At 39.8% G+C, this 27932-nt stretch overlaps 1 protein-coding gene and 1 non-coding gene across 3 annotated transcripts in view; both read left to right on the forward strand.

Moving 5' to 3' along the window:
• HSD17B12 (hydroxysteroid 17-beta dehydrogenase 12) overlaps positions 1–27932 on the forward strand; it is a 165799-nt gene that overhangs the window by 129997 nt on the left and 7870 nt on the right. For both annotated transcript variants that reach the window (XM_029207055.1, XM_029207053.1), the window contains exons 7-9: positions 8621–8655; positions 16042–16123; positions 17759–17824. In XM_029207055.1, the coding sequence (XP_029062888.1) occupies positions 8621–8655; positions 16042–16123; positions 17759–17824 (183 nt within the window). The remainder of the gene's footprint in view (positions 1–8620; positions 8656–16041; positions 16124–17758; positions 17825–27932) is intronic.
• On the forward strand, positions 3345–3450 carry LOC114887871. The gene has a single exon (XR_003791632.1). It is a non-coding gene; the product is annotated as a U6 spliceosomal RNA (small nuclear RNA).

Raw genomic sequence — 27932 nt, forward strand, 5'->3', positions numbered from 1 at the left:
TTCTAAGGTCCTTTCCAGCTCCAAGTAAAGCTAGTTTATAGGAGAAATGCCTTATAAATGGGTGAAAATGTAAAAATCTCTTTGAGAACTTTAGGAATTATTTTCTCCTACCTAAATCTGTCACTTTTGGAGAAGTCAGCTTATTTGGGGAAAACGTAAGTAATAGAAACTCTTAGCATATTATAAAATGCTAACCTTAGAAAATCGGTATGTTTTTTGTTTAGAGTTTATAAATTATGGCTTTAGTTTCATTATAATTAATTGGCATTCAGTTCTCTGTTCTGGAAAGTTCTTTTTTGTTAATTATTTTAACAAAATCAAACCAGAATTTATTATAAAAGGAAAAGTTTTTTATGGCGTGGGGCTGAATTTCAGGTTAAGTAATATGGGGTGAGGGGAAATGGCAAGGAGGGCTCATAACTTCCACAAAGACCTAAACATTAATAGAGAAGAAAACCAAACAATGCTCAGAGATCTCAAAGCACTCTAAAAACTTTATCTCATTAAGCTTTTCACCCCCTGTGCAGTAAGTATTCTGTTAGCCATACAGGTGAGATTCTAAGAATTTCAATTAAGTTGTATTCTTGGTACCACAGAGCTCAAATTATACCGTTTGTCAAAGGAAATGTGTGCTGTGTCATTCTAGTGTGACTTCAGTGGAGTTACCACCTCATTTCTCCAAAACAGGCATAGTGTAACATCGTTGTTACTTTACGTAATTCTTTTCGCCATTATACTGTGATTTTAAAATTACTGCTAATGATTCCAGTTGAAAATTTGCTTAAGGCACTTGCACCTGTTTCCTTCTAACTTGTGTGGGTTCATTTTTCAGTTGCTTGAATTCAGATCCTGTTTACTCCAAGCAGGTTTCTCTGGGGTAGAGGGCAGGGCAGAAGTGGACAAAATGGCTATTTGTGGTGTCCTAATTATTTGCACTAATAGCCTGGATTCCTGGGGCTTTGCCCAGATTCTACAGCAAGTTGTTACACTTCCTATTTATATATAATGGTGATACAGGTGTCAGTATTTGTTTTCTTATTTTACTAAAGTATCTTGAATTTTAATCTTTTCACTTGGGTTTTTAGTTATCTTTTTGAACACTATACAGTAGTGTTTTCTCCATACTATTCTCTCCAAAATATGACCAAACACCACAGGTTACATGATATTAAAAAAATATATATATATATTCCTCATAAAATTTTACTTTTTTTGTAATAACTATCAAAGTTTAGATTATACTTACATTGTTTTGGTCAATTGTACACCTATAATATTTGAAAAAATAAATCTTAAATAAAATTAATCTTAAAAATAATTTGCTTGTAAAAAGAAATTATTTGCTTGTGAAATAATTGCATAATTTGCTTGTGTTATCAGTTTTCATACCAAACTAAAAAGTGGGAAACTCGGATTGGCTTTTGAGTATAAAATAAGGTTCCTTCTACAAACTCTTGATTACTGATGCCAAAGAAATGAAAAGAAAAAAAGTGTATTCATGTTAATTTCTTTTAGAAATGACACTGATTGTGGGTGCTCTTCTAATTACAAAAGCAATACAAGCAGTTGCCAAAAATATGATAAATATTCCAGAATACTACAATGGATACATTTTAGTATAATGTCTGCAAGGATTTTTCTAGGCCAGCCAATGCATTTTAAAAAAACTTTTATTTTTTTATACAGCAGGTTCTTATTAGTTATCCATTTTATACGTATTAGTGTATATAGGTCAATCCCAATCTCCCAATTCATCAAGCCAATGCATTTTTGAGTCAGCTTATCTCAACTGAATGATCTAATAATACTGATTTTGATTTTGTATGAAGTAAATCAGACTCTTATTTATTTCCCAGCCAGGATATACGTAGTTGTGGCAATAAATACCAGTAGATATTTCACTCTTGAGTAGAATATGTGGTGTCTCTAAGAGGAATTGTAAATTGAGCTATTGTTGGTGAAGACTCATTTATCTTTGTATATGTGTATACTCTATGGCCGGCTTGCATACAAAGTGATGTGATATCTTGGTATGAGATAACATATAGTGACCTTTCTCCCTTTGATTGTAGACATCTAGGACTTTTTTGTGGTAAGGATTGTTGAAACTGTCATAAAAAGTATACATAGAGAGGAAACATTTGTTTTTTTTCTTCTGCAAGAATTTAAAGCTCCCATTGTTGTAGAGGTACTATTACAGGACTTTTATCTACTTTTTAGGAAAGAATTAAATTTAAATTGTTTGCTGTATACTTTTGGAAACAGCCTTAACATAGAAGAAAACAAGAAGTCATGTTTACTACTAGTTTTCTAATATTCTCAACCACTGAACTTACAAGTTATGGTAACCTTATTTTAGCGGTATCTTAAGAGGAACAAACATCTTCCTAGTACAGCAATTATCACCTGCAGATGGCCTAAAATGAGCATATTGAGTTAACTCCAGAAACAGCCTATAGGCTGTGAGATGGAGTTCAGATAGATAGTGAGATTTCACAGAAACACTTGGTGTATGGTATAAATAACCAGATATCAAGATACCAATTGATGCATATAAAGTAAAATGAGAATACTAATAGCTTAATTTAAATATCCTTTGTAAAACTTGATGTTAAAGAGAATTTAGGGGCTTCCCTGGTGTTGCAGTGGTTGAGAGTCAGCCTGCCGATGCAGGGGACACGGGTTCGTGCCCCGGTCCGGGAAGATTCCACATGCCGCGGAGCGGCTGGGCCCATGAGCCATGGCAGCTGAGCCTGCGCGTCCGGAGCCTGTGCTCCGCAACGGGAGAGGCCACAACAGTGAGAGGCCCACGTACCGCAAAAAAATAAATAAACAAATAAAAAAGAGAATTTAATTTGATGTTAACGTAGTGAAGCCTCTCTACTTAAACACAGAATACTGAGTTACTTGTATACACATAGCCAGATAAAGAAGGCTTGAAATTGAATTTATTATGACGTGTATTCTGAGTAGAAGGAAAGATAATTTAAGTATAAATAAAGGCATTAATCAATTTTATAAAAGCCGGCAGATTTCAGGTTAACTCTTCTTAGGCTTTTCAGTGTTGTTATATTTGATAGATCGGAGAAGATGGTCTATTTTATGGCAAGGAAAAATAATGTAGAGTCACAATTTAAGAGGAGAAACCAATGAACAGTGCAAAAGAATATAACTTCTTCATGAGTGGATTTCTGCTTTTGCTGATGAATCATTTGGTCATTGAGCATTCCAACAAGTACTTCTGGCCCTTTAATAGCCAGGTACTGAAAACACTGCTTCTTCCTTTGGGTTAAGTTATTAAAACTTCTTGAGTTTTAATTCACCTGTATAAAGAATATATTTTAGTGCTCGCTTCAGCAGCACATATACTAGAATTGGAATGATACAGAGAAGATCAGCATGGCCCTGTACAAGGATGACATGCAGATTTGTGAGGTGTTCCATATATATATATATATATATATATTTTTTTTTTTTGTGGTACGCGGGCCTCTCACCGCTGCGGCCTCTCCCGTTGCGGAGCACAGGCTCTGGACGCGCAGGCTCAGCGGCCATGGCTCACGGGCCCAGCCGCTCCGCGGCATGTGGGATCTTCCCGGACCGGGGCACGAACCCGTGTCCCCTGCATCGGCAGGCAGGCTCTCAACCACTGCGCCACCAGGGAAGCCCGAGGTGTTCCATATTTTTGATGTTAACTAAACTTATTGTGGTAATCGTTTCACTATATATATATATATATATATATATCATTATGTTGTATACCTTAAACTAATAAAAAGTTATATGTCAATTATATCTCAGTGAGATGGGGAGAAAAAAGACTATATTTTGAAGATGTCCACACATTGATGACCATCAAGACTGATTTAATGTTTAGCATGCTGTTGATATAATTTTGTAAGTCAGATTATATCTTATGGGGTTTTATTTCGTCTCTGATCATTTCCTGTATAATCTTTGCCATTCAGAAAGGAGACATTTAATATATGACATGCACAGTGTAAGGAAAAAATAGCTCCCAATGTGTGCATTTGTATTCCCTTAATATCCCAGCTTAAGGTGATATTTCTTATTGGACTGTATGTATGTGTACATAATATGTAATGTGTAAATGTTTATCTTGGGGAAAAACCTGAGTTGAACTTTAAAACTCTGCACGACTGCTTATTAAATATTCAAATGGTACTGAGATCCCTGGTCAGAATAAAGGAATCCATCAGCAGATCTTGTAGACTTTCCTGGTAGTTCTCCAGATTGATCAGTGTCTACAAATCCCATCCCTTCTCTCCTTTTGTGTAGGAAAGCTGAACAGTTAGTGGCTACCCCTGTCAACTCTACTTATCTACTTTGCACTTAACAAGTCTCATTTCCTTACTGCAAATGCGCTTGTGCATGCGCACACGCATACACACACACACACACACACACACACACACAGAGACACACACGCCTACTCCTAGGTGAGAACATTTTTATTATCAGTCTTCTCCTTCCTCATCCTGTTTCTAGTGATCTCCGGACTTCGGGGAACTGCATAATAGCTTCTTTTCACAAAATGCTTGGGGACCTCTTTATAATACATTAGCTAAGCATTATGGTCCCCTGATGAAATGTACTAAATAAAAAAATGTTTTCAGATACGGCTAAGAATGCATATAATCTATCCTTACAAAGAAAATCCTCCACAACTGTTACCATGCCTGATGTATGTCTGCTTGTAATACTAGCATGGGAAGCTGTCTGTGACGTATGATATGCACATTGCATGATGTATATAATAGGATGCACATATTTTTACTTCTTTGTATATTTCATCCATTCAACAAAAACTTTTTTTAAATGCGTTAATTCTATAGCATATTGTAATTTCCTGCAGCTGTTTGCATTCTATTCCCTTGATTAGAATTTTTTTTCTGCCTAGTGAACTCTTATTTATTCTTTCAGAACTTAACTGAACCGTAATCTGTGAAGCTCTACCTGTTTCCCCGGTCGTAACTAGTCCCTCTCCTAAGCGTTGGTGCCCTCTGTCCTTACTCCTATTGTCCCAGTCATAGCATTGTCATGTAATGATTTATTTATATAAATATCTGTTCTCCTGCTCAGTCGTGAGCTCCCATCACCCAACCCTGATTCAAGTAACTAACATGTCTTCTACTGAATGGAAGAATGCCTGTTTATTACTTCGCATTGTTCCAGGCCATGAGTTGATAATGCATAGAGCATTTTGAGAGCTGTTTTATTTCCTGTGTCTGATAAAGTAACATCAGATGTATTTTGTGATTCCAGTTCTTTAATTCTTGTCCATATGCTTATTGAGATTTTTTAAAAAAACTTTATCAAGGGATAGTTTATATACTCTAAAATTCATCCATTTTAAGAGTATAGTTGAATGGTTTTTAGTAAATTTACTCAATCTTGCAATCATCATGGCACTCTAATTTTAGAACAATTCTTTTACCCTAAGAAGCTCCCAATTGAGGCACTTTAAAAAATTGCTGGAACCGTCCAGAAATTTCTGTGTGGTGAGTTGAATTGGATGACCTCAAAATGTGTCACTGTTTTTGGCTCTAAACTGTGTTGGGCACAACATACTTAAGGGAGGCCTACATACTTAGTGGTGCTGTGTCCTGAAAGAAGAGTGCACGCTGGCAATAAGGGACTTAATTTCCTTTCAGGGGCTTACTCCGTGGTGCACTCTGTGCTAGGTCCGTTATGTTCATCACCTTATATGAAATTCAGAATATAATAAGCTGTGATGTAGATGCCTTCTTCATTTAATACATAAGGACTGCAGAGGAGGGTAAGAAACAAACTCGAGGTCACATGGCTAGGAAGTGGAAGGGCTAGGATTAGCTCTTTGGCCTGACTACATACCACATTGCCTTAAACATTCAGCAGCTATTGCTACATGTGGAGTGATTCCTATACTCCTATAAAAACATAAATCTTAGGAGACATGTAAGCCGATTTGAAGAGTTGTTATTTAATCTGAAAAGAGAAGAGCTGACTGTGTTGAAAGGATAAACTTTGAACTCAGCTTTTTCTTTGACTTGGTTCCATACAGTTTTGGGGGTTTCTTTTTTTTTTTTTTTTTTTGGCTGTGTTGGGTCTTCGGTGCTGTGCGCAGCCTTTCTCTAGTTGCAGCGCACAGGCTTCTTGTTGCAGAGCACGGGCTCTAGGTACGCGGGCTTCAGTAGTTGTGGCTCGCAGGCTCAGTAGTTGTGGCGCACAGGTTTAGTTGCTCCGTGGCCTGCGGGATCTTCCTGGACCAGGGCTTGAACCTGTGTCCCCTGAATTGGCAGGTGGATTCTTAACCACTGTGCCACCAGGGAAGCCCAGTTCCATACCGTTTGGTCTGAGGGTGAGTGGGCACATTCTGACTTGAGTCAAGCAGACCTAGAAGAGCAAAGAAATAGGGTCGTGTTTTAACAAACTATAAAATATTGAAGCCATTTGGGCTGTCAGCAGAATTTCTGATTGAGTTTGCTTTGGGGATTGTTTCTCTTTTAAGTCATAAAATGTTAACACTGGTTGGTCTTTAACAACTCACAAGGTCAGTTATGTCAGTTAGAATATTGGTTTGGCTGCTGTAGCAGAGGTTTAGTAATGGCTTAAATAAAATAGAAATTTATTTCTCTGTTAGATAAAAGGCTAGGTGGGTAAGCAATGTTTGGCATAAGAGCTCCACAATCATTAGAGATCCTGCCTCTTTTTATCTCACAGCTCTGCCACCATTAGCACATGGCTTTCACCTTGGGGTCTAGGATGGCTGCTTTAGCTCCTTCCATCACATCTACTTTCTAGCTATCAAGAGGAGGAACAGGCACAGAGGAGGACATGTATTTTTTTCCTCCTTTAAGGGCCTGACCAAGAAATCGCATGTATTACTTGTCATCTTATCAGATAGAACATAGTTATAGGGCCACATGCCCTGTGAGAGAGAATGCAGAAAATACAGTTTTTATGGCCGGCATATCCAACTGAAAATTCAATTGTTATATTAAGGAAAGAATGAATGTTGAGAGACACTTGGCATTCTTTGCCCCATCCTTCTATGAAGATGAGTTTAATATGAAAAGCATAGAGGGACTTCCCTGGCGGTCCAGTGCGTAAGACTTTGTGCTTCCACTGCAGGGGGCACGGGTTCCATCCCTGGTTGGGGACCTAAGATCCCACATGCAGTGCGGCGCAGGCAAAAACAAACAAAAGAAACCCAAAAAACGCCAGCGCAGACTTATATGTAAGCGCATACTTATATGTATATGTAGGAGGGAGACAGGGAACGCTTCAGGCCAAACTCTTTCTTAGGGTCTCTCCTTTTTTAATCTGGAAGATTTGACCAAATCTAGATACTTCTGTTGAAATGATTCCCCTAGGCTTTGAAGACACCACTTTGTCTGTTTAGAAGTTGCCGGTGTGTTAGTCTACCTTTTATGACGCAGTGTCAGTTTGAATTCGTGTTCTTCCTGGAGAAGTGTACGCAATGGCCCCAAGGTTGATATCTGGGTTGGGAGTACTCCAGAGCAGATTCTACGTTGGTCAAGTCTGGATGCATTTCCTTTCTTCAAAATATTTCTAGGAAAAAAATTCTCTGCTCGTCAGAGTGCTGTTTTAATTAAGACATTATTCAAGATAGAAAGCTTAAAGTTCCTATGGTTGGCATGCATGCAAACTTTTCTGTAACAAAACAGCATTTGTTTCTTAGAGAACTGATGATATTCTGGAGTCCAGAGTTCATACTCCAACCTCAGTACTTAACTATGACGTGGCCTTGACTAAGCCAGTGGCTGTCTTAACTTTTCTTAGTTAATAATATCTTAAAACAGAGTTTAGAAGTACTTTCTCTCGTCATAGTATATGTATGTAGTCAACAACTATGAAGTCCTTTAAGAATGTGGGTGTCCATGGAATTTTCTGGCAGTCCAGTGGTTAAGACTCCATGCTTCCACTGCAGGGGGTGTGGGTTCTATCCCTAGTCTGGGAACTAAGATCCTGCATGCCTTGCAGTGCGGCCAAAAATAAAAATAAAAAAAGTTAAAATGCTGGTGTCCTTGTTTTCATTGTTGGTTATTTGAGATGACAGATAACTTCAACTTTCTTTAAGGATGCATTTTACTCACAGTTAGCTTGAGCAACAAGAGAAATAAATGTGAAGATAGACCTAATACTTGCCAACATGTCACTTTATGGCATTCTTCTAAAGGCATTTTTGATAGGAAAAGGTTATTTTATCTCTTGAGATTCAAAAGCTTGAGTAAGTTTGGTAGGCAGGATATTTCTTGTGATAACATATGTCCTTTTCTGAGAATGTATTTTGGGAGACATAGATTTCACCATAAAGCCTTAATTGTTTGAAGATCTGCATGTCACTGTTACATTTCAGGCAAGACTAATTTTAGCCAAGTTCACTGAAAATATTTACAGTATTATCTCCAGTAATTTCATCTGATTCCTTTTTAGCACGCTTGCCGCCGGCAAATTATACAGAGTATATCAAATAACTGCTGTCTGTAGAAGTGGCGAGTGGTTTCGTGATTCCCTCCCTGTTTGTGTGGGTGAGTTCTCTCCACTCTCTCTGTAGCCTGCATCCTCACTGATGTTTTGTTTGTCTCTTTTGCAGATGACATGGTTGGTACTGCCTGGCATGGTAGAAAGGTGAGTCATATGCTCACACACAAACACTAGAGCAACAGAGCTCATGGTTATTTATAGGGGAGAATCCTTACTTTGAAAAATTCATTAAAGTGACTAATGAGCCTCTCCTCCATGTCTTAGTGACAGAGTAATGTGCCAGGCGAGTCAAACGGTGGAGCATGAGTCATCTGGTGGTGGAGGCCTTTTCCACTCCATTCCCTTTTTATTTCCCTCTCCAGGGTTGTGTGGTTCCTTTACATCAGGATTAAAAAGTCTGCTTGAGTCACCATCACGAACTCAATTGCCTGCTGTTCTGAGGGGGCGATGGAGTTGCTAGGATATTCCCGGGAATACCTTCCTAAAGCTTTATGCTCTCAGAGCCCAAATCAGTGTACTTTCATGCAGCGAGACCCCATCCATCCTCTGGTGTTTTCTGTTCTTACTGGGAGAATGGATGTATGAGGGACTTGGGCATGTTAGAAAGTGATTATAAGATGTCAGCCCCCACCCTTGCCCTTGGAGGAAGAGGCTGTGTCCTCTAGCCCCAGCTGTGTTCCAGTTTGAATGGGCTTCCACTAGGATATGCTAGATGTCTTCATTTGTATTGAGAAATGTGTTGCTAAGTCCTTACATTTGAAATAGCGTGAAGTGTCAGATGGTAATTAAGCTCTGTTCCTCCCTTAGAGAAGCCTGAGTGATGGCTAAGCTTTCCAAGAAAACCTGTTGCAAAGAGCTGGGCTTGCTTGGTCATTTGCTAAATTTAGGGCTTCACAGTCATCCTTCCTCTGCAAAATAGCTTTGAGTTTGGAAGAGATCCAAAGGAGTCACAGCTTTGCAAAGGGGAGACCCAGGGACCCTACTTCTGTGAAGAAACCTCCATGACCAGCTTTAGGCAGGGTTTACAGCTCATGTTTATTGATTCCATGTTATGTGCCAGGTGTTGGATGAGAACTTGATATATGTTTGCTCATTTAACTCCGATAGCCTCCCCCCATCCTACAAATGAGGACACTGAAGTTAGGAATCCATTTTGTTTTGCAGCTACTTTGTAGCAAGGCTCTTTCTTTGTAATGCATTTTACATGTGGTTTTGTATATTTTAATTTCTTTATTTTAGTAAAATTCCCCTTTAAAACCTTTAAACTACTTATTGATGGCCACAGTGGGAGTGTGCCCCTGAGTGTGTCAGGTATGGAAGTGATGGTGGTCAAACCAGACCAGAATCCTAGAAGATTACAGAGAATTAGGGCAGACAGCATAGAACTCAAGAGGGATGAAGTTTGGGTCATCAACTTAATTCTAGTTTGGATATCTGCAAGTGACACAGTATTAATTCAGGTTAGTACATTCCATCCATTAAAGAAGAAATTTATATACCACAGAGGTACTGTAAAAGGAATTTTTAAGTGTGTTGGTAAAAATCATATCAAAAGAGATACTGGTTATGACCAGGAAAAATTAGATTCAAAGAGTCAGAGAATTTCAGTACTTTAAAATTAATTGAGACCAACCCCCCTCATTTGACATAAAAAGTGAGATCCAAAGAAACTGAGTGCCATGAGGCTACATAATTAGTTAGTAAATGATACAGACACAAGGTGCTCACACCTCTCTCTGTAGACCTAGCAGCCACGATCACAGTTGTAGCTGGAGCCTTAGATAAAGACAAAGAATGCAAAGGAAAGGATCCATCTGTTTCAACAGGCATTCACTGAGTAAAGTTTATCACAGAAGATGAATTGGATCCTTGCCTTTAAGAAATCAAATTGATTTTACACGGGGGTTGCAAAACGATCTGGTGGAAAGCCATCGTAGGCTAGGTATTGAAACTGATGTCACAGGGGTGATTGTGGCACCTGCTAAGAACTAGTCAGAAATGTAAGTGGGTTTTATGAATCGGTACTTTTGGATAGGAGAAGGAACAGCTATGTCTGCTTGAGTTAAAGGAGTTACTCGTTATATTAGTCAAGGCAGGCTAACTGCTATAACAGACCACCCCAGAATCTCAGTGGCTTAACACTCTAAAGGTTGATTTTCCCCTCACATCACAGTCTGGTGTGGATCAGCGATCGGGGCTCTGCTCTACCCAGTCATCCAGGGATCTCAGGTTCCTTCCATCTGGGGTGAAGGTGGTCCACTCTTCTCTTGGGCCTTGTGGTTCTCTGCAGAAACATCTGCATCCAGCCAGCAGATGAGGGAAGAGAGAGGAAGGATGATTTTATGGGTGGTTTCATGGGCCAGGCCTAAAAGTGGTGTCCCTCACTTCTGCCCTCATCCCATTGTCTAGAACTCAGTCACAGGCTACAGCTAACTGCAAGGGAGGCCAGAAATGTCATTAGCTGTGTGCCCAAGAAGAAAGAAAGACTCTAAGTTCACAGATCACCTGAAAGCATTCTTACTTACGTATTACAAGTGATTTGTTTATAGCCTGCCCTTTACACCATCCCCAAATGGCATAACTATGGTTGGTTACCATACGTAGGTTTCATATCTCCATTGAGGAACAGCAGGGTTCTTTGTTGTTGTGGGTTTTTTCCCCTTTCACTGATTCTACTTCTGATGTATGCGATTTTCCAAACCCTCTAGAACTATAGCCTAGGGCCAGCTGACTATCACTAAACAAGTCTCTATAATCAAACTAAGGTATTATTATCATACAAGTAAAAAGTACATAATTATGTTATAGAGGGAACTTACTCTTTCCACTTCCCTGGAATTATAAACATTTTGTACAGCTGGAGCCAGGAGGTGGTTGCCATAACAACCATGGAAAAGCTAAAAATAGCCCCTTTCATACTGTATTGCTTAAGGTGGAATTATGACATGTTATGGTGTTTTAGGGCAGGCAGTTCTCTTTCATGTGGGAAATGTTTGCAAACTTTCTTCCACAAAGCAATACTTGTATAATGTATTTGGATCGCTGGTTCTAATTATATATCTGACCTCCGTGATCCAGGATTCTTTTCTGACATGGAGCCCTGTTTTGATATGTTTCTCAGTCTTTTTGAGAATCTGTTAGAGAACTGTCTGTACCAATTTCTGTGTTATGTTTAAGCTTAAAAAAAAAAAAGTAATGACCCTCCAAGAGCACACTTATATGCTCCCTGATAAGAAGCGAAAATATGAAGAATTGGGATGTAGTCTTTTGTACAATCTCCCTTGTCTGCAGTCACACTCTGTATCAAGTAAGCAGTCCACATTAGGACCGACCCTGCGTTCCATTGCTTCACAGCAGCATTTACACCTCCCCGTCTTCCCCCCCTCACCTGCAGTGTGGAGCAGTGATGAGAGGGTCCCAAGGAAGGCAGAAATCAGTGACTTATTTCATGGAAGACCTGTCATTTCCTCTATGACAATAGTATTTTTGTAAGAGCTGTGCACAAGGATACTACAACAGTCTGATAGAATAGTGGGGTATGTAAGGAAGAAAAGAGGCTTGGGAATTTTTTTTATCCAAGTGATCATTAAGGAGAGTTTTCTAATTGGGGATTTCACAGGACACAGGAAAGTCTAGAAAGCATAGCTATAGGAGGCTATGAATATAAGGTACTGAATTTTATAGGGTTTTGTGTGTTTAATGTCTCGCTTGTGGGAGGGCTAGTCATTGAAGAGAATAATTTTGGATGAAAAGGTGCTTCCTTATCTGCAGTGGTTTCTGCTTTGTTTTTTGCAGTATTTTAATTCTAGTAGATCCTCAATAACTTACACCACCGAGACACCATCGTGTGGCTGTTAGCAAGTAAGCAACCTGATGAATTAAGAATGTTGTATCACAGAAAATATTACTTGACTTGTTTATTTGGATATTTGTCATAGCAAACTAGAAATGTGCTGAAATATGAGCATCGTGAGTCTTCATTATGGAACTTCAGCAAATATTCTCAATGTACCTTCCAGTCTTAGAATTGTTCCCCAAGTCCCCAGAAAATGAGAGAGTAACCAGGGTTTGGTTTTATGTTTGTTTCTGTGTGCAATTAAGCGCAGCCCATTTTGTCCTTCTGCTTCATATAACAGAGTTGTCATGAGTCTGGCTGTGCCATGGAAACTGGTTTGACGTCACTAATTCTGCTTAGATGGGGGATTAGCGCTAGACAAAGTAGTTGATTTTAAAGGCGAGTCCTTTGTGCCTCGTGGTCCCAAATGTTCATCTCCATCTCTATGTAAAGAATAGATACTGTATACAGTACAGGGATTGAGACAGCTCTACAAGTGTGTTATTTGTGATTCAGACAAAACTAAGTCGAATATCATTATCCTTGGAGAGAGGGAGAGAGACTTTTATGCTGTTGTGTGTGTGGGGAGGGAAGGTTTTTGGGAGACAAACCTTCGTAGCACAGTGTTTTTGTGGAAGGGGTGTTTTCTCTACTGTTATTTTGGTGCAGTGATAAATGCTATCCTTTTAGTGTTTACTTAGATCTAGTGCATTCTCGCTTTATACTTTGTTGGTGTTGGATTTGCTTTCATGCATTTTAGAGTGCAAATGTGGTGTTTTGAATAAAGTACTTTCCAATTCTGACTTTTCACTAACTCAAACTAACTCTACCCCCTAGAAATTTTAAATTAGGGTAGAATATTTAAGAAACAAAAATCTCACTTGCCTCAAGGAGTAAACAAAGCACATGCTTGCATAATTGTAGCATATTTGACTATTGGTCTGTATCAATTTTGCAACCAGGAAAAAGGTTTTTATTATCTTTAAATAAATTTTCCTGTATTGAAACCATTGCTTTGGTGAGTGAAGTTTTAGGAATCAATTTTGGTGAGGTCAAGATTTAATTTTTAAAATGTTTTTGATAACATTTAAACTTTAATTTTGGAAGACTTTTAAATTGTATTTCATCTGTGTGGAAGGAAATAAAGAATGTAAGATTTTTGTTCAAGGGCACATGCAGCCACCTCAGCCAATTTGAGTATCATCCAGCCCATAATCCCGCTGATAAAACCAGCAGTGTGATAGGTTACAGTGAAAAACAGCATCTTCTACAGCTACTTCAAATTGGCTTTTCTTCACTTGCTGTGAATGAGTGAGGACATAGCAATTCCTGGTTACATGAGAAAACATTAAAATAAAGCACTACCTAAACCTACAAGGATGCTTGGGGCTCAGGATGGGGTGCAACTTGTCAGGATTTGGGGTTACTTCTCAGAAAGCATATTGTATTGCAGAAGATACAATAGCTTTCTTAGCTTCTACTTGATTGGGATCTGCCCTTAGCTTAAAGGTGACACATTCCAGTATATCATAAATATATTTCACTTTCTCTTTCTCTTTTTTAATAGATTTATTGAGATATATTTCACATATCATAAAATCTACTTATTTAAAGCATAGAATTTGATGGTTTCTAGTATATTCACAGAGTGTATCATCACCATGATCTAATTTGAGAACATTTTTAACACCCTATAAAAGATAAAGATATTTTACGGGACTTCCCTGGTGGCGCAGTGGTTAAGAATCTGCCTGTCAATGCAGGGGACATGGGTTCGAGCCCTGGTCCGGGAAGATCCCACATGCCTCGGAGCAACTAAGCCCATGTGCCACAACTACTGAGCCTGCGCTCTAGAGCCTGCGAGTCACAACTACTGAGCCCACGTGCCACAACTACTGAAGCCCGTGGGCCTAGAGCCCGTGCTCTGCAACAAGAGAAGCCACCACAATGAGAAGCCCATGCACCACAACGAAGAGTAGCCCCCGCTCACCGCAATTAGAGAAAGCCCATGCACAGCAAGGAAGACCCAACACAGCCAAAATAAATAAATTTTTAAAAAAAAGATATTTTATATATCATAAATTAATACTGTATTAAAAGTCTCAGTAACCAAGGTGGTTTTTAACCCATTTCAATCAAAGGAATGTCTCACAAATATAGATAAAATGAAATTACTAGATACTCATTGCTAATTCACCAGTTTTTACCTTAGAATACTTGGGTTCTAACTCCTGATAGGCATTCTTACTCTCTTAAAATTTAAAAAGAAAAGCCTTTTCTGTCTGTGTGAGAGAGGCAAGCAAAAACTACAAGAATGGTATAATTAATACATTGACTAAATATTTCCAACTTTCTTCAAAACCGTAATATAACAATTTAAAATTTGAGATTTGATTTCTATGTCCAGCGTGTTAATGGATTTCGCCACTTAGGAAAGTGTATATAACTATTACTAATAAGAACTTCAGTTCAAAAACAGAAACAAAAAACAACAGCTCGTTTTCAGTGACTCATTAAGCGGAGGGTCCAGACTTCATTTGATGGTTGAAGTGGCATCTCGCCTAGAGGCTGGCAGATGGACTGGGTGACCTTTGGGAATTATTTCTTTTCAGATTTCTGTCTAAAATAACTTAGATGCCATTTAGTCATGTTTCTTTTATTATTTTGTATAAGAGGAGTCTGTATCGTCCTTTTTTAAAAATACTTAAAAATTAGGCCTTAGGAAGTAAATTCAGACCAAGAATAATGAGAAACTAAATTGAAGGAAAGGAACCTCATCTAGAGGGCAGGACGCAGGTGGGGCAGATTGCAGTAGCTGAATAAGGGGACCAACCCCCTGAGAAGAATGGATTTGAGGGGGAAAAGCTGGCTGTTAATTCTGTCTAAAATTCCTAAAACCCTAACCTCACACTTTATGCAAGCCATATACGACTGCTGACAACTTGTATGTTTTTACAGCATTGCTTTCCTCAAACTAATTTTCATTTATTTGTAGAATGAGTAACTCCTGGTAACTTTCTGACTTTGAACTTTCATTAGTCGCGAAAAGTTACAGTAGAAATTGAGCTTTGCCTCTTGGCAAAAGAATATGGTTTGATGAACTATAGAGTCGCATGATTTTAGAGTCAACTCTACATTTAGTGCCTGAGAGCAGGACATAACCATTCATTCATGTAAGTACCTGTTACATGCTCAGGACCGTGCAGAGTATTTTGAGGAAAAGTGTAAGATAAGGGCTCTGAGGTCTAGAAGCTTATGGTTTTTTTGAGGGAGAAGAATGTTTATACTCACAGAATGATTAAATATGACAGCATGATAGTATGTGGTGATATGCCAAATTAAAGGCATACAAGGAGTATGAGAGTGTTTTTAAGAGTAAGAATTCTTGGTGCTATGGCCAGAGAAGACCTCAGAGAATAGAAATCAACTGGAGGAGACTGAAGATCTAATCTGGTCATGCCCCTGATTACTAAGACTGAGAAATGAGCTAATTGCAAAGAAGAGCTATTTTTATTTGATTGCGTTATGCCTCTTTCACTGACCAAGCATGTCACGTGCTGATGAAAGGCAAGGAGAGATGTGTGTTAGAAAAACAGCCAGGATATTCTGTTTCAAATAATTAGATATCTAGATCTGTAATTTATAAACAATTGTATATATGATTTCATTCTGTTTACTTGCATCTTCCTTTTTAGATCTAAAGGGGCAATTCTGAACATCTCCTCTGCCAGTGGCATGTACCCAGTTCCACTGTTGACCTTGTACTCTGCAACTAAGGTGAACAATTTTTTAGTAAATTGTGTCAGAATAAGAATAACGAATACTTTTCAGTCTGAGAAATGGGCATGGAACTTTCTTGAAGTTCTAGCCTTAGCAGTTTTCAAATGGACGGAGAAGAAAAGGAAAATAACCAACACTAGTTTCAGAGGAGCCAGAGCTGGAGATACACTAACTGGTATGAACTTTACAAATGAGGCACCAAGATCTCAGATCTGCAGATGCTTTTTTTCTCCCAGTAGTTTACTGGTTTTAAAATTGGTATTTGTACTTCCCAACAAGGAGCTGGTCTGGGCCAGTTAGCTCAGCTGATCAGAACATAACATAAATGAGTCTAAGAATGGGGATTTGATTCATGAATGACTCAGCATACAGCTTAAGTGCCATGTCCACAGAGCTTAGAAGGATCGCAGCTAGTCAGCACATAGATACATAGTATGCACAAGATAGATGGGGGAGTGTGAGTTTTTGCCACATTCTTCAAAGTTCACAGATATTTATTGCCACTTCTGAAGTGAGACAAGAATTTTCCAGACCTCTCTGTAAGATGCCATAATTTTATACCACATCACCATTCACCTCTTCACGTTACTACTAGGACAGTAATTTAGAATGCATTTTGTACTGCCTGCAGGTCAATAGCATCATTTTCAAATATGTTGTTGAAGCATAGGATACATCTCTGACATAAAAATGACCATTGGGATGCTGAAATTAAACAAGCTTTTAGGGGAAAATGAACAAAATAAAATGCACAATAAGAACTTGCAATATGACAGGAAAGGAAAAGAGCAAAACGCCTGCCCTCTTTTTCACTTTGTCCCCTGGAAAAACTTAAAGTGACTACACACTGTATTTTGAAAAAGCCTGGCTCCGCCCCCCCCAGCCCTGCAATCTGCTTGCTTTCTATAGATCTGGAACATGCAGTAGGCATGTTTAAAATGAACACCATGTTTCTTGAAGCGACTGGTGAACTTCAACTTCTTCTTGCCTGTTCTGCTCCACGGACACAAGACTGTCGCAAATTAGGGCCCTAGCAGAGTCATCACTGATACTCTGCATTTCAAGCCTGAGGTTGAGTCCATCTTTGTAAAAAGCGGCACATTATATTTTACAAACAGATTTAAAGTTGTTCTGTTGGAAGAAGATGGGCTGTCACGTTCACCTCTACACTTCTTGGATCTTGCCATCCCAAAGGACCAAGAGGACGCTTGCTCTTTCCTTCTCTTTACTGACAACAAAATCCCCATAGAACAGACTTGAACAGAATTCATACTGTGTTTCTGTTTGAATGGCAAGTGGGGAGGAGGAACGCATCCTTTGTTATATAATAAGACGTTCCTTCTCGGAAAGTCATTTTCTGAAAAAAGAAAAGATAAGAGCCTTTTCCAGTTAAATCAGAATTTGATCTGGATATTATATTTGGTAAGAGAACACTTAATTTAGTGGCAGATAAAGAAAACTTGAGGTTTTGAAGGTTTTTTTTTTTTAAGGTCTCTTCTGCATTTGAAATGAAAAGAATGATTAGAAACTCTAGTGTTAAATGGTTAGTTGATTATTTTTGTTTCCATGGCTACAGATCAGGCAGATTGATGTAATATGTGTGTTTGTGTTGTCACTCCCACCCCCTCCCAGGCTTTTGTAGATTTCTTCTCTAGATGCCTCCATGAAGAATATAAGAGCAAGGGCATCTTTGTGCAGGTGAGTGGAGTTTGTTTCAGTTAAGTATCCCTGTTTTTGTGTGGTTTCCACAGCAACTGTTGCTGTCTTGGCAACGAAAGAAAATCACATTCCTAAGTAAGTGAATGTGACGTTAGCGCACCATTAAAGACATGGTTTCTTTTCCTTTATGCACTTAAGTCTAGATTTTAAACAATTTACTAGAATTTTTAAGTGGTAATACCTAAAGTAGAACTATGCAGCATAAACAGTTGGTGCATAATAATTGTAAGTTCTTACGATCTTATTTTGAGAGAATTAGACTGTCAATATCTCTCAGCTGCCAGGTATGCAAGGAGTGCCATGACTATTCCAAAGCCTCTGTATAATAATCACAAGAGAGGAGAGAGCTGAATAAGACTGAGTTTTACTAGCACGAGGGTGACTGCATACAACAGGATGATATAGGTGTGGTAGTGATCTTTTACTTTTTTTTAGTTGTGGTAAAATATACATCACCGAAAACACCATTTAAATCACTTTTAAGTATGCAGTTCAGTGGCATTAAGTACATTGACATTGTTGTGCACCCATTACTACCTTACATCTCCAGGACTTTTTTCATCCTCCAAAACTGAAACTCTGTATTCATTAAACAATAACTTTCCATTTCCCCTCCCCCCAGCCCCTGACAACCACATTCTACTTTCTGTCTCTGAATTTGACCACACTAGGTACTTCCTGTGAGTGGAATCCTACACTATTTGTCTTTTTGTGACTGGCTTATTTCACTTAGCATAATGTCTTCAAGCTTCATGCATGTTATAGGATGTGTCAGAATTTCCTTCATAATTCCGTTGCGTGTATATACCGCATTGTGTTTATGCATTCATCTGTCGATGGACATTTGGGAGGCTTTTTGAGACCCTGCTTTCAGTTCTTTTGGATATGTACCCAGAAATGGAATTGCTGGATCATATGATAATTCTTTTTGTTTGTTTTGAAGAATCGCCTTACTGTTTTCCATAGTAGCTGCCCTATTTTACGTTCCTACCAGCAATGCGTAAGGGTTCCAATTTCTTCACATCCTCAGCAATACTCGTTATTTTCTTTTTGTTTGTTTGTGTTTTATAGTAGCCATCGTTATGAGTGTGAAGTGGTATCACATTGTGGTTTCGATTTGGATTTGCATTTCCTCAGTGATTAGTGAGGTTGAGCATCTTTTCAAGTGTTCACTGGCCATTTGGCTATCTTCTTTGGAGAAATGTCTATTGAAGTTCTTTGCCCATTTTTCATTGGGTTGCTTGCTTTTTATTTTTGAATTGTAGGAGTTCTTGATATAGTCTAGATATTAACCCTTTATTAGGTATATGATTTGCAAATATTTTCTCCCTCTCCGTGGGTTACCTTTTCACTCTATGGATAGTGTCCTTTGATGCTCAAAAGTTTAAAATTTTGATGTAGTCCAATTTATCTATCTTTTGTTTTTGTTGCCTGTGCTTTTGGTGTCATATCCCAGAAATCATTGCCAAATCAAATGCCATGAGGCTTTTCCCCTGTTTTTAAAAAAATTTTATTGAAGTATAGTTGGTTGTCCCCCCATGTTTTCTTTCAAGAGTTTTATAGTTTTAGCTCTTACATTTAGGCCTTTGATCCATTTTGACTTAATTTTTATAGAGACCTTTGATTTTATTATGTAGCTAACAGATACAATGCTGTGAAACTACAGTACAAAATACAAGAGGAAGCAAATGTAGAGGTTTTTATGGGTGTCAGTCTCAAATCAGCTGTTGGCTCAACACAAAGAAATAATGGTTCACAGTATTTCCATGATTAGGCACATTTTTAACAATGTCTTGGGAGAGGTTGCAGTTCTTACCCCTTTCCTGCTCCTGTCCACGACCTGCCCCCACCTCTTCACACATCCAGTGTTCATTATGGCTTTTAATTCTGTGAGCCTAGTATTTTCCTTTTTGCACCCTGAAGCCTCAAATGATCAATCATAATAATAATAGGTAATATTTGAGGGGATACTTTTCGGGAACAATGCTGAGCACTTCATATGTATCCATGTATTTCATTGCATCTCATAATGATCTTATAAGATGGTGTTGATCATCATCATCTTTAAATTTATGGAAGTTGGGGTTCAGAGAGGTTAAGCCACTTGCTCATGTTGAACTGGACTCAAGTCCAGGTCTGTTTGGCACCAAAGCCTTTGTTCTTAACCACTGGGCTACTTGCTCCAGGCCTTCAGGACAGCACTGAAGACTCACTGGATCCATCTGCTTAGGCAGCCACGAACCAGAAGGTGCTGGGCCGTTTAGTTCCACTTCCTCCCTTATATCTTTAGGGTAAATGTTTCCTCGTCTTCCAGGGTCCGTTTAGAGCCTGCTTTCCCTCAGTCCTTACCTGAGGTCTCCCCCAAGGGATCCTTCGATGTCATAGCCCTTTGGTGTCATTCCGATTTGCAGCTCCACATAAATATAGGGTACCCTGGGGAGGACAGGGTTTTCGAGAAGCTTGAATTTTATACGGAGCTACCATACGCTCCCTTTTCCCGCTTCCTTGACACCAGTCACTTTAATGCCAATAGTTTGAACCTGCTACGTAGCATGTGTTACATTTTGGTAACAGGAAATCAGTAAAGCACTCGGGAGGTCAGGCATCGTGTGCCACACAATGTGGTGCCATTTTCTCATTCTGATGAATCTATTATATTCACGCTATTAACTTAACAATTTTTAAACACTACTGAGAGCAAGCAGGAATCTTAAAGGTCCATTGGTGGGTGACCCAGAGTCAGTGTGACCAGAAGCTGCAAGTGTTTCAGTGACAAAGGGAGTCTTAGGCCTTGTGAGTATAGATGATCAATTTCTCAAATTCTGTGAACAGACAAGACTGTTTGGTCTCGCACTTTCAGGTCTGGTTTCCCTCAAAGATCTTTTCTGCATATGGTCTGCCTATTGATCTGCTGTGACTACTACAAAAGCACGTTAGCATTTGTTTCCTGAAATATTTTACTTTGACAAATTTTTATTTTTTCCTAATAGATGTAATTTCATTGATCATTCTCTTCCTTCATAGGAATTCATTTATGGTTTAAACTTAGAATGAATTTGGTGAAAAAACAAAAACTGAAATGTTTGTGAGGAAAAATACAGTTGTTATTTCTGTGTGAACACATCAACCTCTGAAGTAGAAGAGAATCTCATGTTAATTCTGACCAAAGGGATTAAAGAAAAAAAAATCTGGTCTAAATGAAGCTCAGTTAAAAAATTACTGGTTTCTCTCTGGTGGTATGTTGTGTCTGCACGTTTTTTTGGACTAGGAGCATTTATCAGCTAGTTTTCCCTTCCACTCCATCCCACATACTGTTTCCTGGGTGATCTTATTAAAAACAAGTCAGATGACGTTGCTTTCCTTCAGTGTCCTCCAGTGGCCACCCGTCATGTTGAGGATTGAATTCAGACCCCACGAGGCCATTGCCTCTTGCCATTCCATCACGCCACCCTGAGCAGAGCGTTCCGAGCAGAGCGGACACTGTAGTGTCCAGTGCATGCTCTGCCCTCTGCGGTGCCCCTGACTGGCTCCTCTGCTGGCACGCCTTTGCCCCCACTCCTCTGCAAGTCTCCTCTCCACATCTCCTCCCTGTCCCATTCGCACCGGAGCCTGCAGCCCCTGCCCGTCTTTCAGGGCTTCAGCCTCATTTCACCTGCCCTGGGAAACCTTATCTTGGCCGCTGGGCACTTGTGGTTACACCTTCCCTTCTGCTCTCTTATTCCTTATTATATACCTCTGCCTGATACTCTCTGGCCCAGGACTCCCCCCACTCCAGTGTATTCTTGAGAACAGACTTTTTATCATGTTTGTCTCTGTGTTGCTAATGGCACGTGTAATGCGGGGCACACCAGAAACCTGCCGTTTGCTGGCATCACAGAGGACCCTGGCTACGAATGGCCATGCTTGGTGGTACACAGTCCTCTGTTTTTAAGGCCTTTTGAGCTTCTTCTGTGGCTCCCATATGCCTCTGGTCTTGAATTTTCAAACTCTATATCTAGAGGGTTTCCAAGCTAATGCTATGATGCCAAAATTCAGTTTCTTCTAATCTTTGGAAGGCAAGTGCTCTTTTTAGGTCTACCTCCATGTGAAGATACAACAGATTGCTCTTTTGGGAGAGGAAGAGAGTATGGTTTTCAAATCCCAGCTCGTTTTATATTAATTCCTTGTTAATATTTTTTTCTTTGCTTTTTTTCTCTCCCCATCTTTCCCTCAACTTCTTTCCTGTAATTTTGTAAGAGCATTTAAAATTTTCTTCATGAATTCAGATTTGCTAATATATAAGCATTTTCTGGAAACACAAATAAATAGTAGTAACAACATGTGATATAAACGTCCTAGAGGTGAATTTTGACTCTGTTGATGTTTGAATAGAGGATAAGAAGTACATTCTTGTAAATCTCATGGAAGGTGTGCTCTGTTGGTGAGAATGATCTGTTCTCATTCTTACCCTGTAACTAAAACCCAATCAAAATTATGCCTCTTTCAAAGGGCCAAATCCAAAGAGCTCTGACTGGCTAGTTGGTGGGCCCCAGTACCGGGCTCTGTCTCTTAATACTAAGCAAGTAAGAAATAGCTGAAACTAAGATGACATCCTAAAACTATACTCCTTGAACTCTTATTCTGTAAAACTTTCACAGGCCGCCTTGTTTTTTTTTTAAACTTTTTATTTGGAAATAATTTCAAATCTATAGAAAGCTTGTAAAGATAAGAATAGTACAAAGTACACCCCAATACTCTTTACGCAGATTCACTTATTGTTAACATTTTACTCCATTTGTTTTATCATTGGGAAGTGAGTTGCATATATCATGTTTCTTTACCTCCAAATCCTTTGGTGTGTATTTCCAAAGAATAAGGATATCCTTATAAATAATCACAATATAGTTACCAACTTTAGAATTAACATTGATGTAGTATTTTCATCTAACCTACCATCTGTATTCTAATTTCTGACCTCATAGTATTCTTTTTTTTTTTGGCCACACTGCACGGGTTGTGGGATCTCAGTTCCCTGACCAGGGATTGAACCCGGGCCACAGCAGTGAAAACCCAGAATCCTAACCACTAGCCCACCAGGGAACTCCCCCCTCATAGTATTCCTTATAGCATTTTTTACCCTCCTGTAAAGAATTCAGTCTAGGACCAGGTATTATATAGTTCTCCTGTCTCTTTAGTTTCCTTTAATCTGGAATACATCCATAGCCTTTCTTTGTCTTTTATGACATTAACATTTTTGAAGAGGACAGTACTCCTCTGCTCTTTTTTTTTTTTGCGGTACGCGGGCCCCTCACTGCTGTGGCCTCTCCCGTTGCGGAGCACAGGCTCCGGACGCACAGGCCCAGTGGCCATGGCTCACGGGACCAGCTGCTCCGCGGCATGTGGGATCCTCCCAGACCGGGGCACGAACCCGTGTCCCCTGCATCGGCAGGCGGACTCTCAACCACTGCGCCACCAGGGAAGCCCTCCTCTGCTCTTTTTAATCACACATTTCTCACTTGGGGTTTCTCTGATGCTTCCTCATGGTTAGATTCAGGTTATGCTTCCCTGGCCAAAATGACATATGTGACATTGTGTCCTTCTCAGGGCATCACATCCAGAGACACATGATATCCATCTGCCCCTTATTGCTGATGTTGATTTCGACCCTTCAGTCAAGGGGTTACCCAGTTTCTCTGCTGTAGCGTTACTGTTTTTTTCCCTTGCACTAGTAAGCAGTCTGTGGGGAGACACTTTGAAAACCATGCAGATGTCCTGCCCCCTCTCACAGTTTCCCCTAGATTTAGCATCCAGCAATGAATGACTCTTCACAAACCTGCCTTATGAAGAGCTTTTTGATGGTAAAGAATTCATGAAGCCCTGGATATTTACCCATTTCAGAGTAAGGAGTCTTAGCTCCCTCAGTCCAGGCTGTGGTTTTATTTAGACCACATTGAATACTGGTGTGCTTAGAGGCGGTGAGGAAAGGATGCTGAGCCTAGAGTCAGCAGACCAAGGTTTTAGTTCTGGTATCACCCCTCAGTGGTCTAACCCGCAGAAAGCTGCTTCATTACCTTGAGACTCAGCCTCCCCCTCTAGCACGTGGAGACACATGATAATGCATATATAAATAAAAACATTGGAAACTCTGAAACATAAGCATGAAGTAAGGAAAGAAACTTGCATTTATTGACTATCTACAATATGCCCCTTGTCTTCACCTATTTTGTTATCTCATTTAAGATAGGTGTTAACCTAGTCCCATTTTACAGACAGAAAGCCAAGAATCAATAGGAATCATGTAACTTGCCTAAGGTCAGTGAGTGCCTGCCACTGGCCAGCTCTTCAGCCAGGCAGGGAGGAAGCAAGTGAGTAAGACACGGTTCTGACCTCAGGGCACCCGCAGAGAGAGCCAGATATTTAAACACATTACAACGACAAGGGATAGTGAGTCCAAAACCAGAGGTGTATATTTTGTTCCATGTTTCTTCAGTCAAGAAATACTGAGCGGGAACTACTAGGGAGGTGGAGATGCAATAACAAAAAGACAGACGAAGTCCCTGCTGTGGCAGAGTTTATATTTAGTGGGAAGGAGACAGACAATAGCAAGCAAACGAACACGTGAATGTGATGATTTTACACAGTGATCCGCTCTATGAAGGACCTAAAGGAGGCTGCTGTGTTGGGTAATGTGGGGAGGTATGGGGAATTTAACCATCTGGATTGACCGTGAGGGTTTGAATAACGCCATGATCTGTGCTCTTTCTGCCGTGCCCTCCTGCTTCTCCCCGGAGTGTTACTCTGCACCATAGTTTTCTTCCTTGGAGCTGCGAAGCCAGGTCTCTGGAAATGCTGTCAACAAGGAGATCATTTGCTAACTGAAACCATCGCATGAGGTTTAGTTTGCCTGACCTTTTACCAGAGGAGAGGTGAGGACACAGGTGGAGACCCCCCCCACCCAGACCCAGAGAAGGCGGGTGTAGGTTTCAGCCGGTCTGGCCTGAAAACGAAGGGGGCTTCTCACTCTTAGCACAAAGATTACAAAAGAATATTTACCATAATGGAGAAATTCTTTGGGCCCCGTTCTCTTAAAGTCCTATCTTCCAGTGCCTTGTTGCTTTTTGGTGATGAGAGTTGGTGGTTTTGCTAATTCGGTTAAAAATGTAGTTTTTAGTCAGAATAAATTTAGAAAACAAATCGGACAAATTGAGATGAGGGAGCAAACAAAATTCCAGTTTATTTTGTTAATGAAAGTAGATATTCCTCGTTTGTATTTTGTTAAAACATTTTATCGCTTAGAGTAATCATACAGATCTACTGGGCTTCAAAGAGCTAGAAAGCTAAACACAGAAAAATTCACATCGGGACTGAAAACGTAAGTCCTCATCCATCTTTCTTGTTAATTGCCGAGGACAATAAAAGAAGGTAATGGCGTGTGTCTTTAGTGCAAATGGAGTCTAAATACAGAGAACTATAAAGCAACAGAAAGATTCTCACAGGAAATATTCATATCTAGTCAACTGCACCAACTTTGATAAATGGCTGAAGAATAGTAAAATTAGTCCTGTTGGGATCATTGGACCCAGACCACTTCCAACTAGGTGAATCCTCATTTTTGTCAGTGATAATGGCTTTTTTCCTTGGCCTTTTACAGCAGTGTTATACCACAGGAACTAAAAACCTAAGATGTCCTTTAGTCCTTCAGACCACATTAAATCTGCATCCAGAAAGGACTCAGATATCCAGCTGGTTACCACAGTCATTTTCTATAGAAAATGGTGTTCTTACCCCTCTTACAGGATATAAAAACTCAGCCAAGTTTTTTCTTTCTGAATTCATTCTGAAAATTATAAATATTAGAAAACTTAGAAAAGAATTCTAATACATACCAGAGTTTAAATCTCACACTCTTTAACTGACAATTTTCTTTTCAATCCTCATAGTAATAGAATAGGGAAGATGCTATATCCCCCAAGGAAGAAAATAAAGCTCAGTATTTTGCTCACGATCTCATGACTAGTAAGTGGTCAAGTGGAATCTGAATCCAAGTCTGTGATTTCAAAGCCGAAGTTTTCTCCCCCCACCCCCCGTATCCAGCTTATTCTTTCTCTTACACCGCAAATTCAGTCCATCAGGGAATCTCACCGACTTTAGTTGACCCTTTAAACACATCCACTGTCTGACCACTTCTCATGACTGCCACCGTGATCTCTTGCCCTGGACCTTTTGCAGCATCTTCCTATGTGGCCTCCCTACTCCCACCCCTGCTTATAGCCCTCCCCCCCACCCCAGTCTGTGGTCTCTTTAAAGCATAATCCAGGTCGTCATACTCCTCTGCTGAAAATTCTCCTGTGGCTTTTCATCTCTTTCAGAGTAAAACCAAGAGTTCTTGTGACCCACCGTGTTCTGACTGCAGATGTTCCACATTAGCGTGTGCCCCCCACACACACCCCACTATTTCTCTGGCCTCCTTGCAGTCCTCAAACCCTCTGAGCACACTCACACCTCAGGCCCTTTGCACTTGCTCTTCTTTCAGTCTAAGGCTCTTTATCCAGGTATCTTTTTGGCTTGCTCTCTCCCTTCACTGAAATCTTTGCTTATATGTGACCATATCACATACATGTCACCGTTATCCCAGAGGCCTTTCTTGATCACCTGCAGGAACAGCCTCCATCACCTCTACCCTTTACTCAGGTTTATTTTTCTTCTTCCTTTTTATCATCACCTGCCAATATTGTAGACATTCTTTTAACCATTTGTTTGTAGGCTGTGTGCACCAGCCCCCCTTTCCCCCCACTAAAATGTAAGCCTAGTAAGATCAGGGACTTTGTCCTTGTCCATAACTGTATTCCGAGTGCCTAAAACAGTGTTCTAGTAGGCTCTCAGGAAAGACTTGTTAAATACATGCTGTTTTGTGAGCTAACACTGTTTTCCCTTTTGTCCTTTGAATGTTAACATACGAATTCCACATATTTGGAGGCAGGTCATTTGTAAGATTATCTGCCAGCCAGTGTTGATCAAGGATTTTTTTTGTGTAGAGCACAACATTTTAACTCCTTCATTTTGGGCTTAGGTGCTAAGGTTTATACCTAATGTTACTGTGGGGCCTTTGCTCATTGCCATGTTATCAGTGATCTCTGTTCCATCAGAGTGATTCCTTTTTCCTAACATTTTCTAGTAAGGCCAAGGGTTTCTACCAGTGAGATAATCAAGGGCCCTTTTGTGGAAGTGCTCATCTTGTGGTCTGCAAGTGAAATAATACAAACTCCAAAACTAGGCTCTATGCGCACAGTTATTCAGATCCTGAAATGGAGGATGAATATACAGACTGACAGGAGAAAAGATTCCCTGAAATGCTTCATAGGAGCCTCAGCCTCTGCCTTAAGAATATGTGCTGACTTCACTGGTAAACTTAGTGCTCATAAAAGGCAGACTATACCCCGTCTTGAGAATTCCATGTTGTGTAAATAGACTGGAGCCTGGCGTTCTCTGGACCCATGTTTCCCAAAGCATGGGTGTGAGTTGTCCTGGTCATTTTTAAATTTGAGAAGGCATATTTAGTACACAGATGACAACATGAAAGATGTGCTACTACATGAAGTTAGAAGGTTCAGTGTTTGATTCTTGAATATCTGCCATGCAGCCCTGGGCATCCGTCTTTCTCTTGTTCTGTGACATTAAGTTGTAATAACCTTCTTGTTCCTGAATCGAGGCCCCCTAAACTGTTCCCTAAAGACCAGATACCTCAGCAAGCTACTCAGTGGGTGAGAAAAAAAGATACCAAGTTTGTTTCCAGGGATCTTTTCAATAGGCTGAGCAAGGACAAAAAAGCTTTGCTTTATGGGCTGGTTAATTATTTTCAGTTTGGGATTCTAAGTGCAAAGACCAGGACACTTGCCTGCATGGGCAGCTGTCAAGGTTCACGCTGTTTCCGAGCTGGCAATATTTATAATGGCAAATTGTTGAGCATAAGAAACTTTTAAAAATTTGTTCTGCCCAAAATACTCCCTACGAAAGTATGGGTATCTTCTTGACCTGTTCACTGTAATGTTTCCCTGCGTAGACCGGAAAAGTGGATTAATTATCATTTATTGGGTTTTTGTTTAACTGT

This window comes from Monodon monoceros, unplaced genomic scaffold, assembly GCF_005190385.1.
Source record: "Monodon monoceros isolate NGI ecotype Baffin Bay Population unplaced genomic scaffold, NGI_Narwhal_1 Super_Scaffold_7, whole genome shotgun sequence".
Lineage (NCBI taxonomy): Eukaryota > Metazoa > Chordata > Mammalia > Artiodactyla > Monodontidae > Monodon > Monodon monoceros.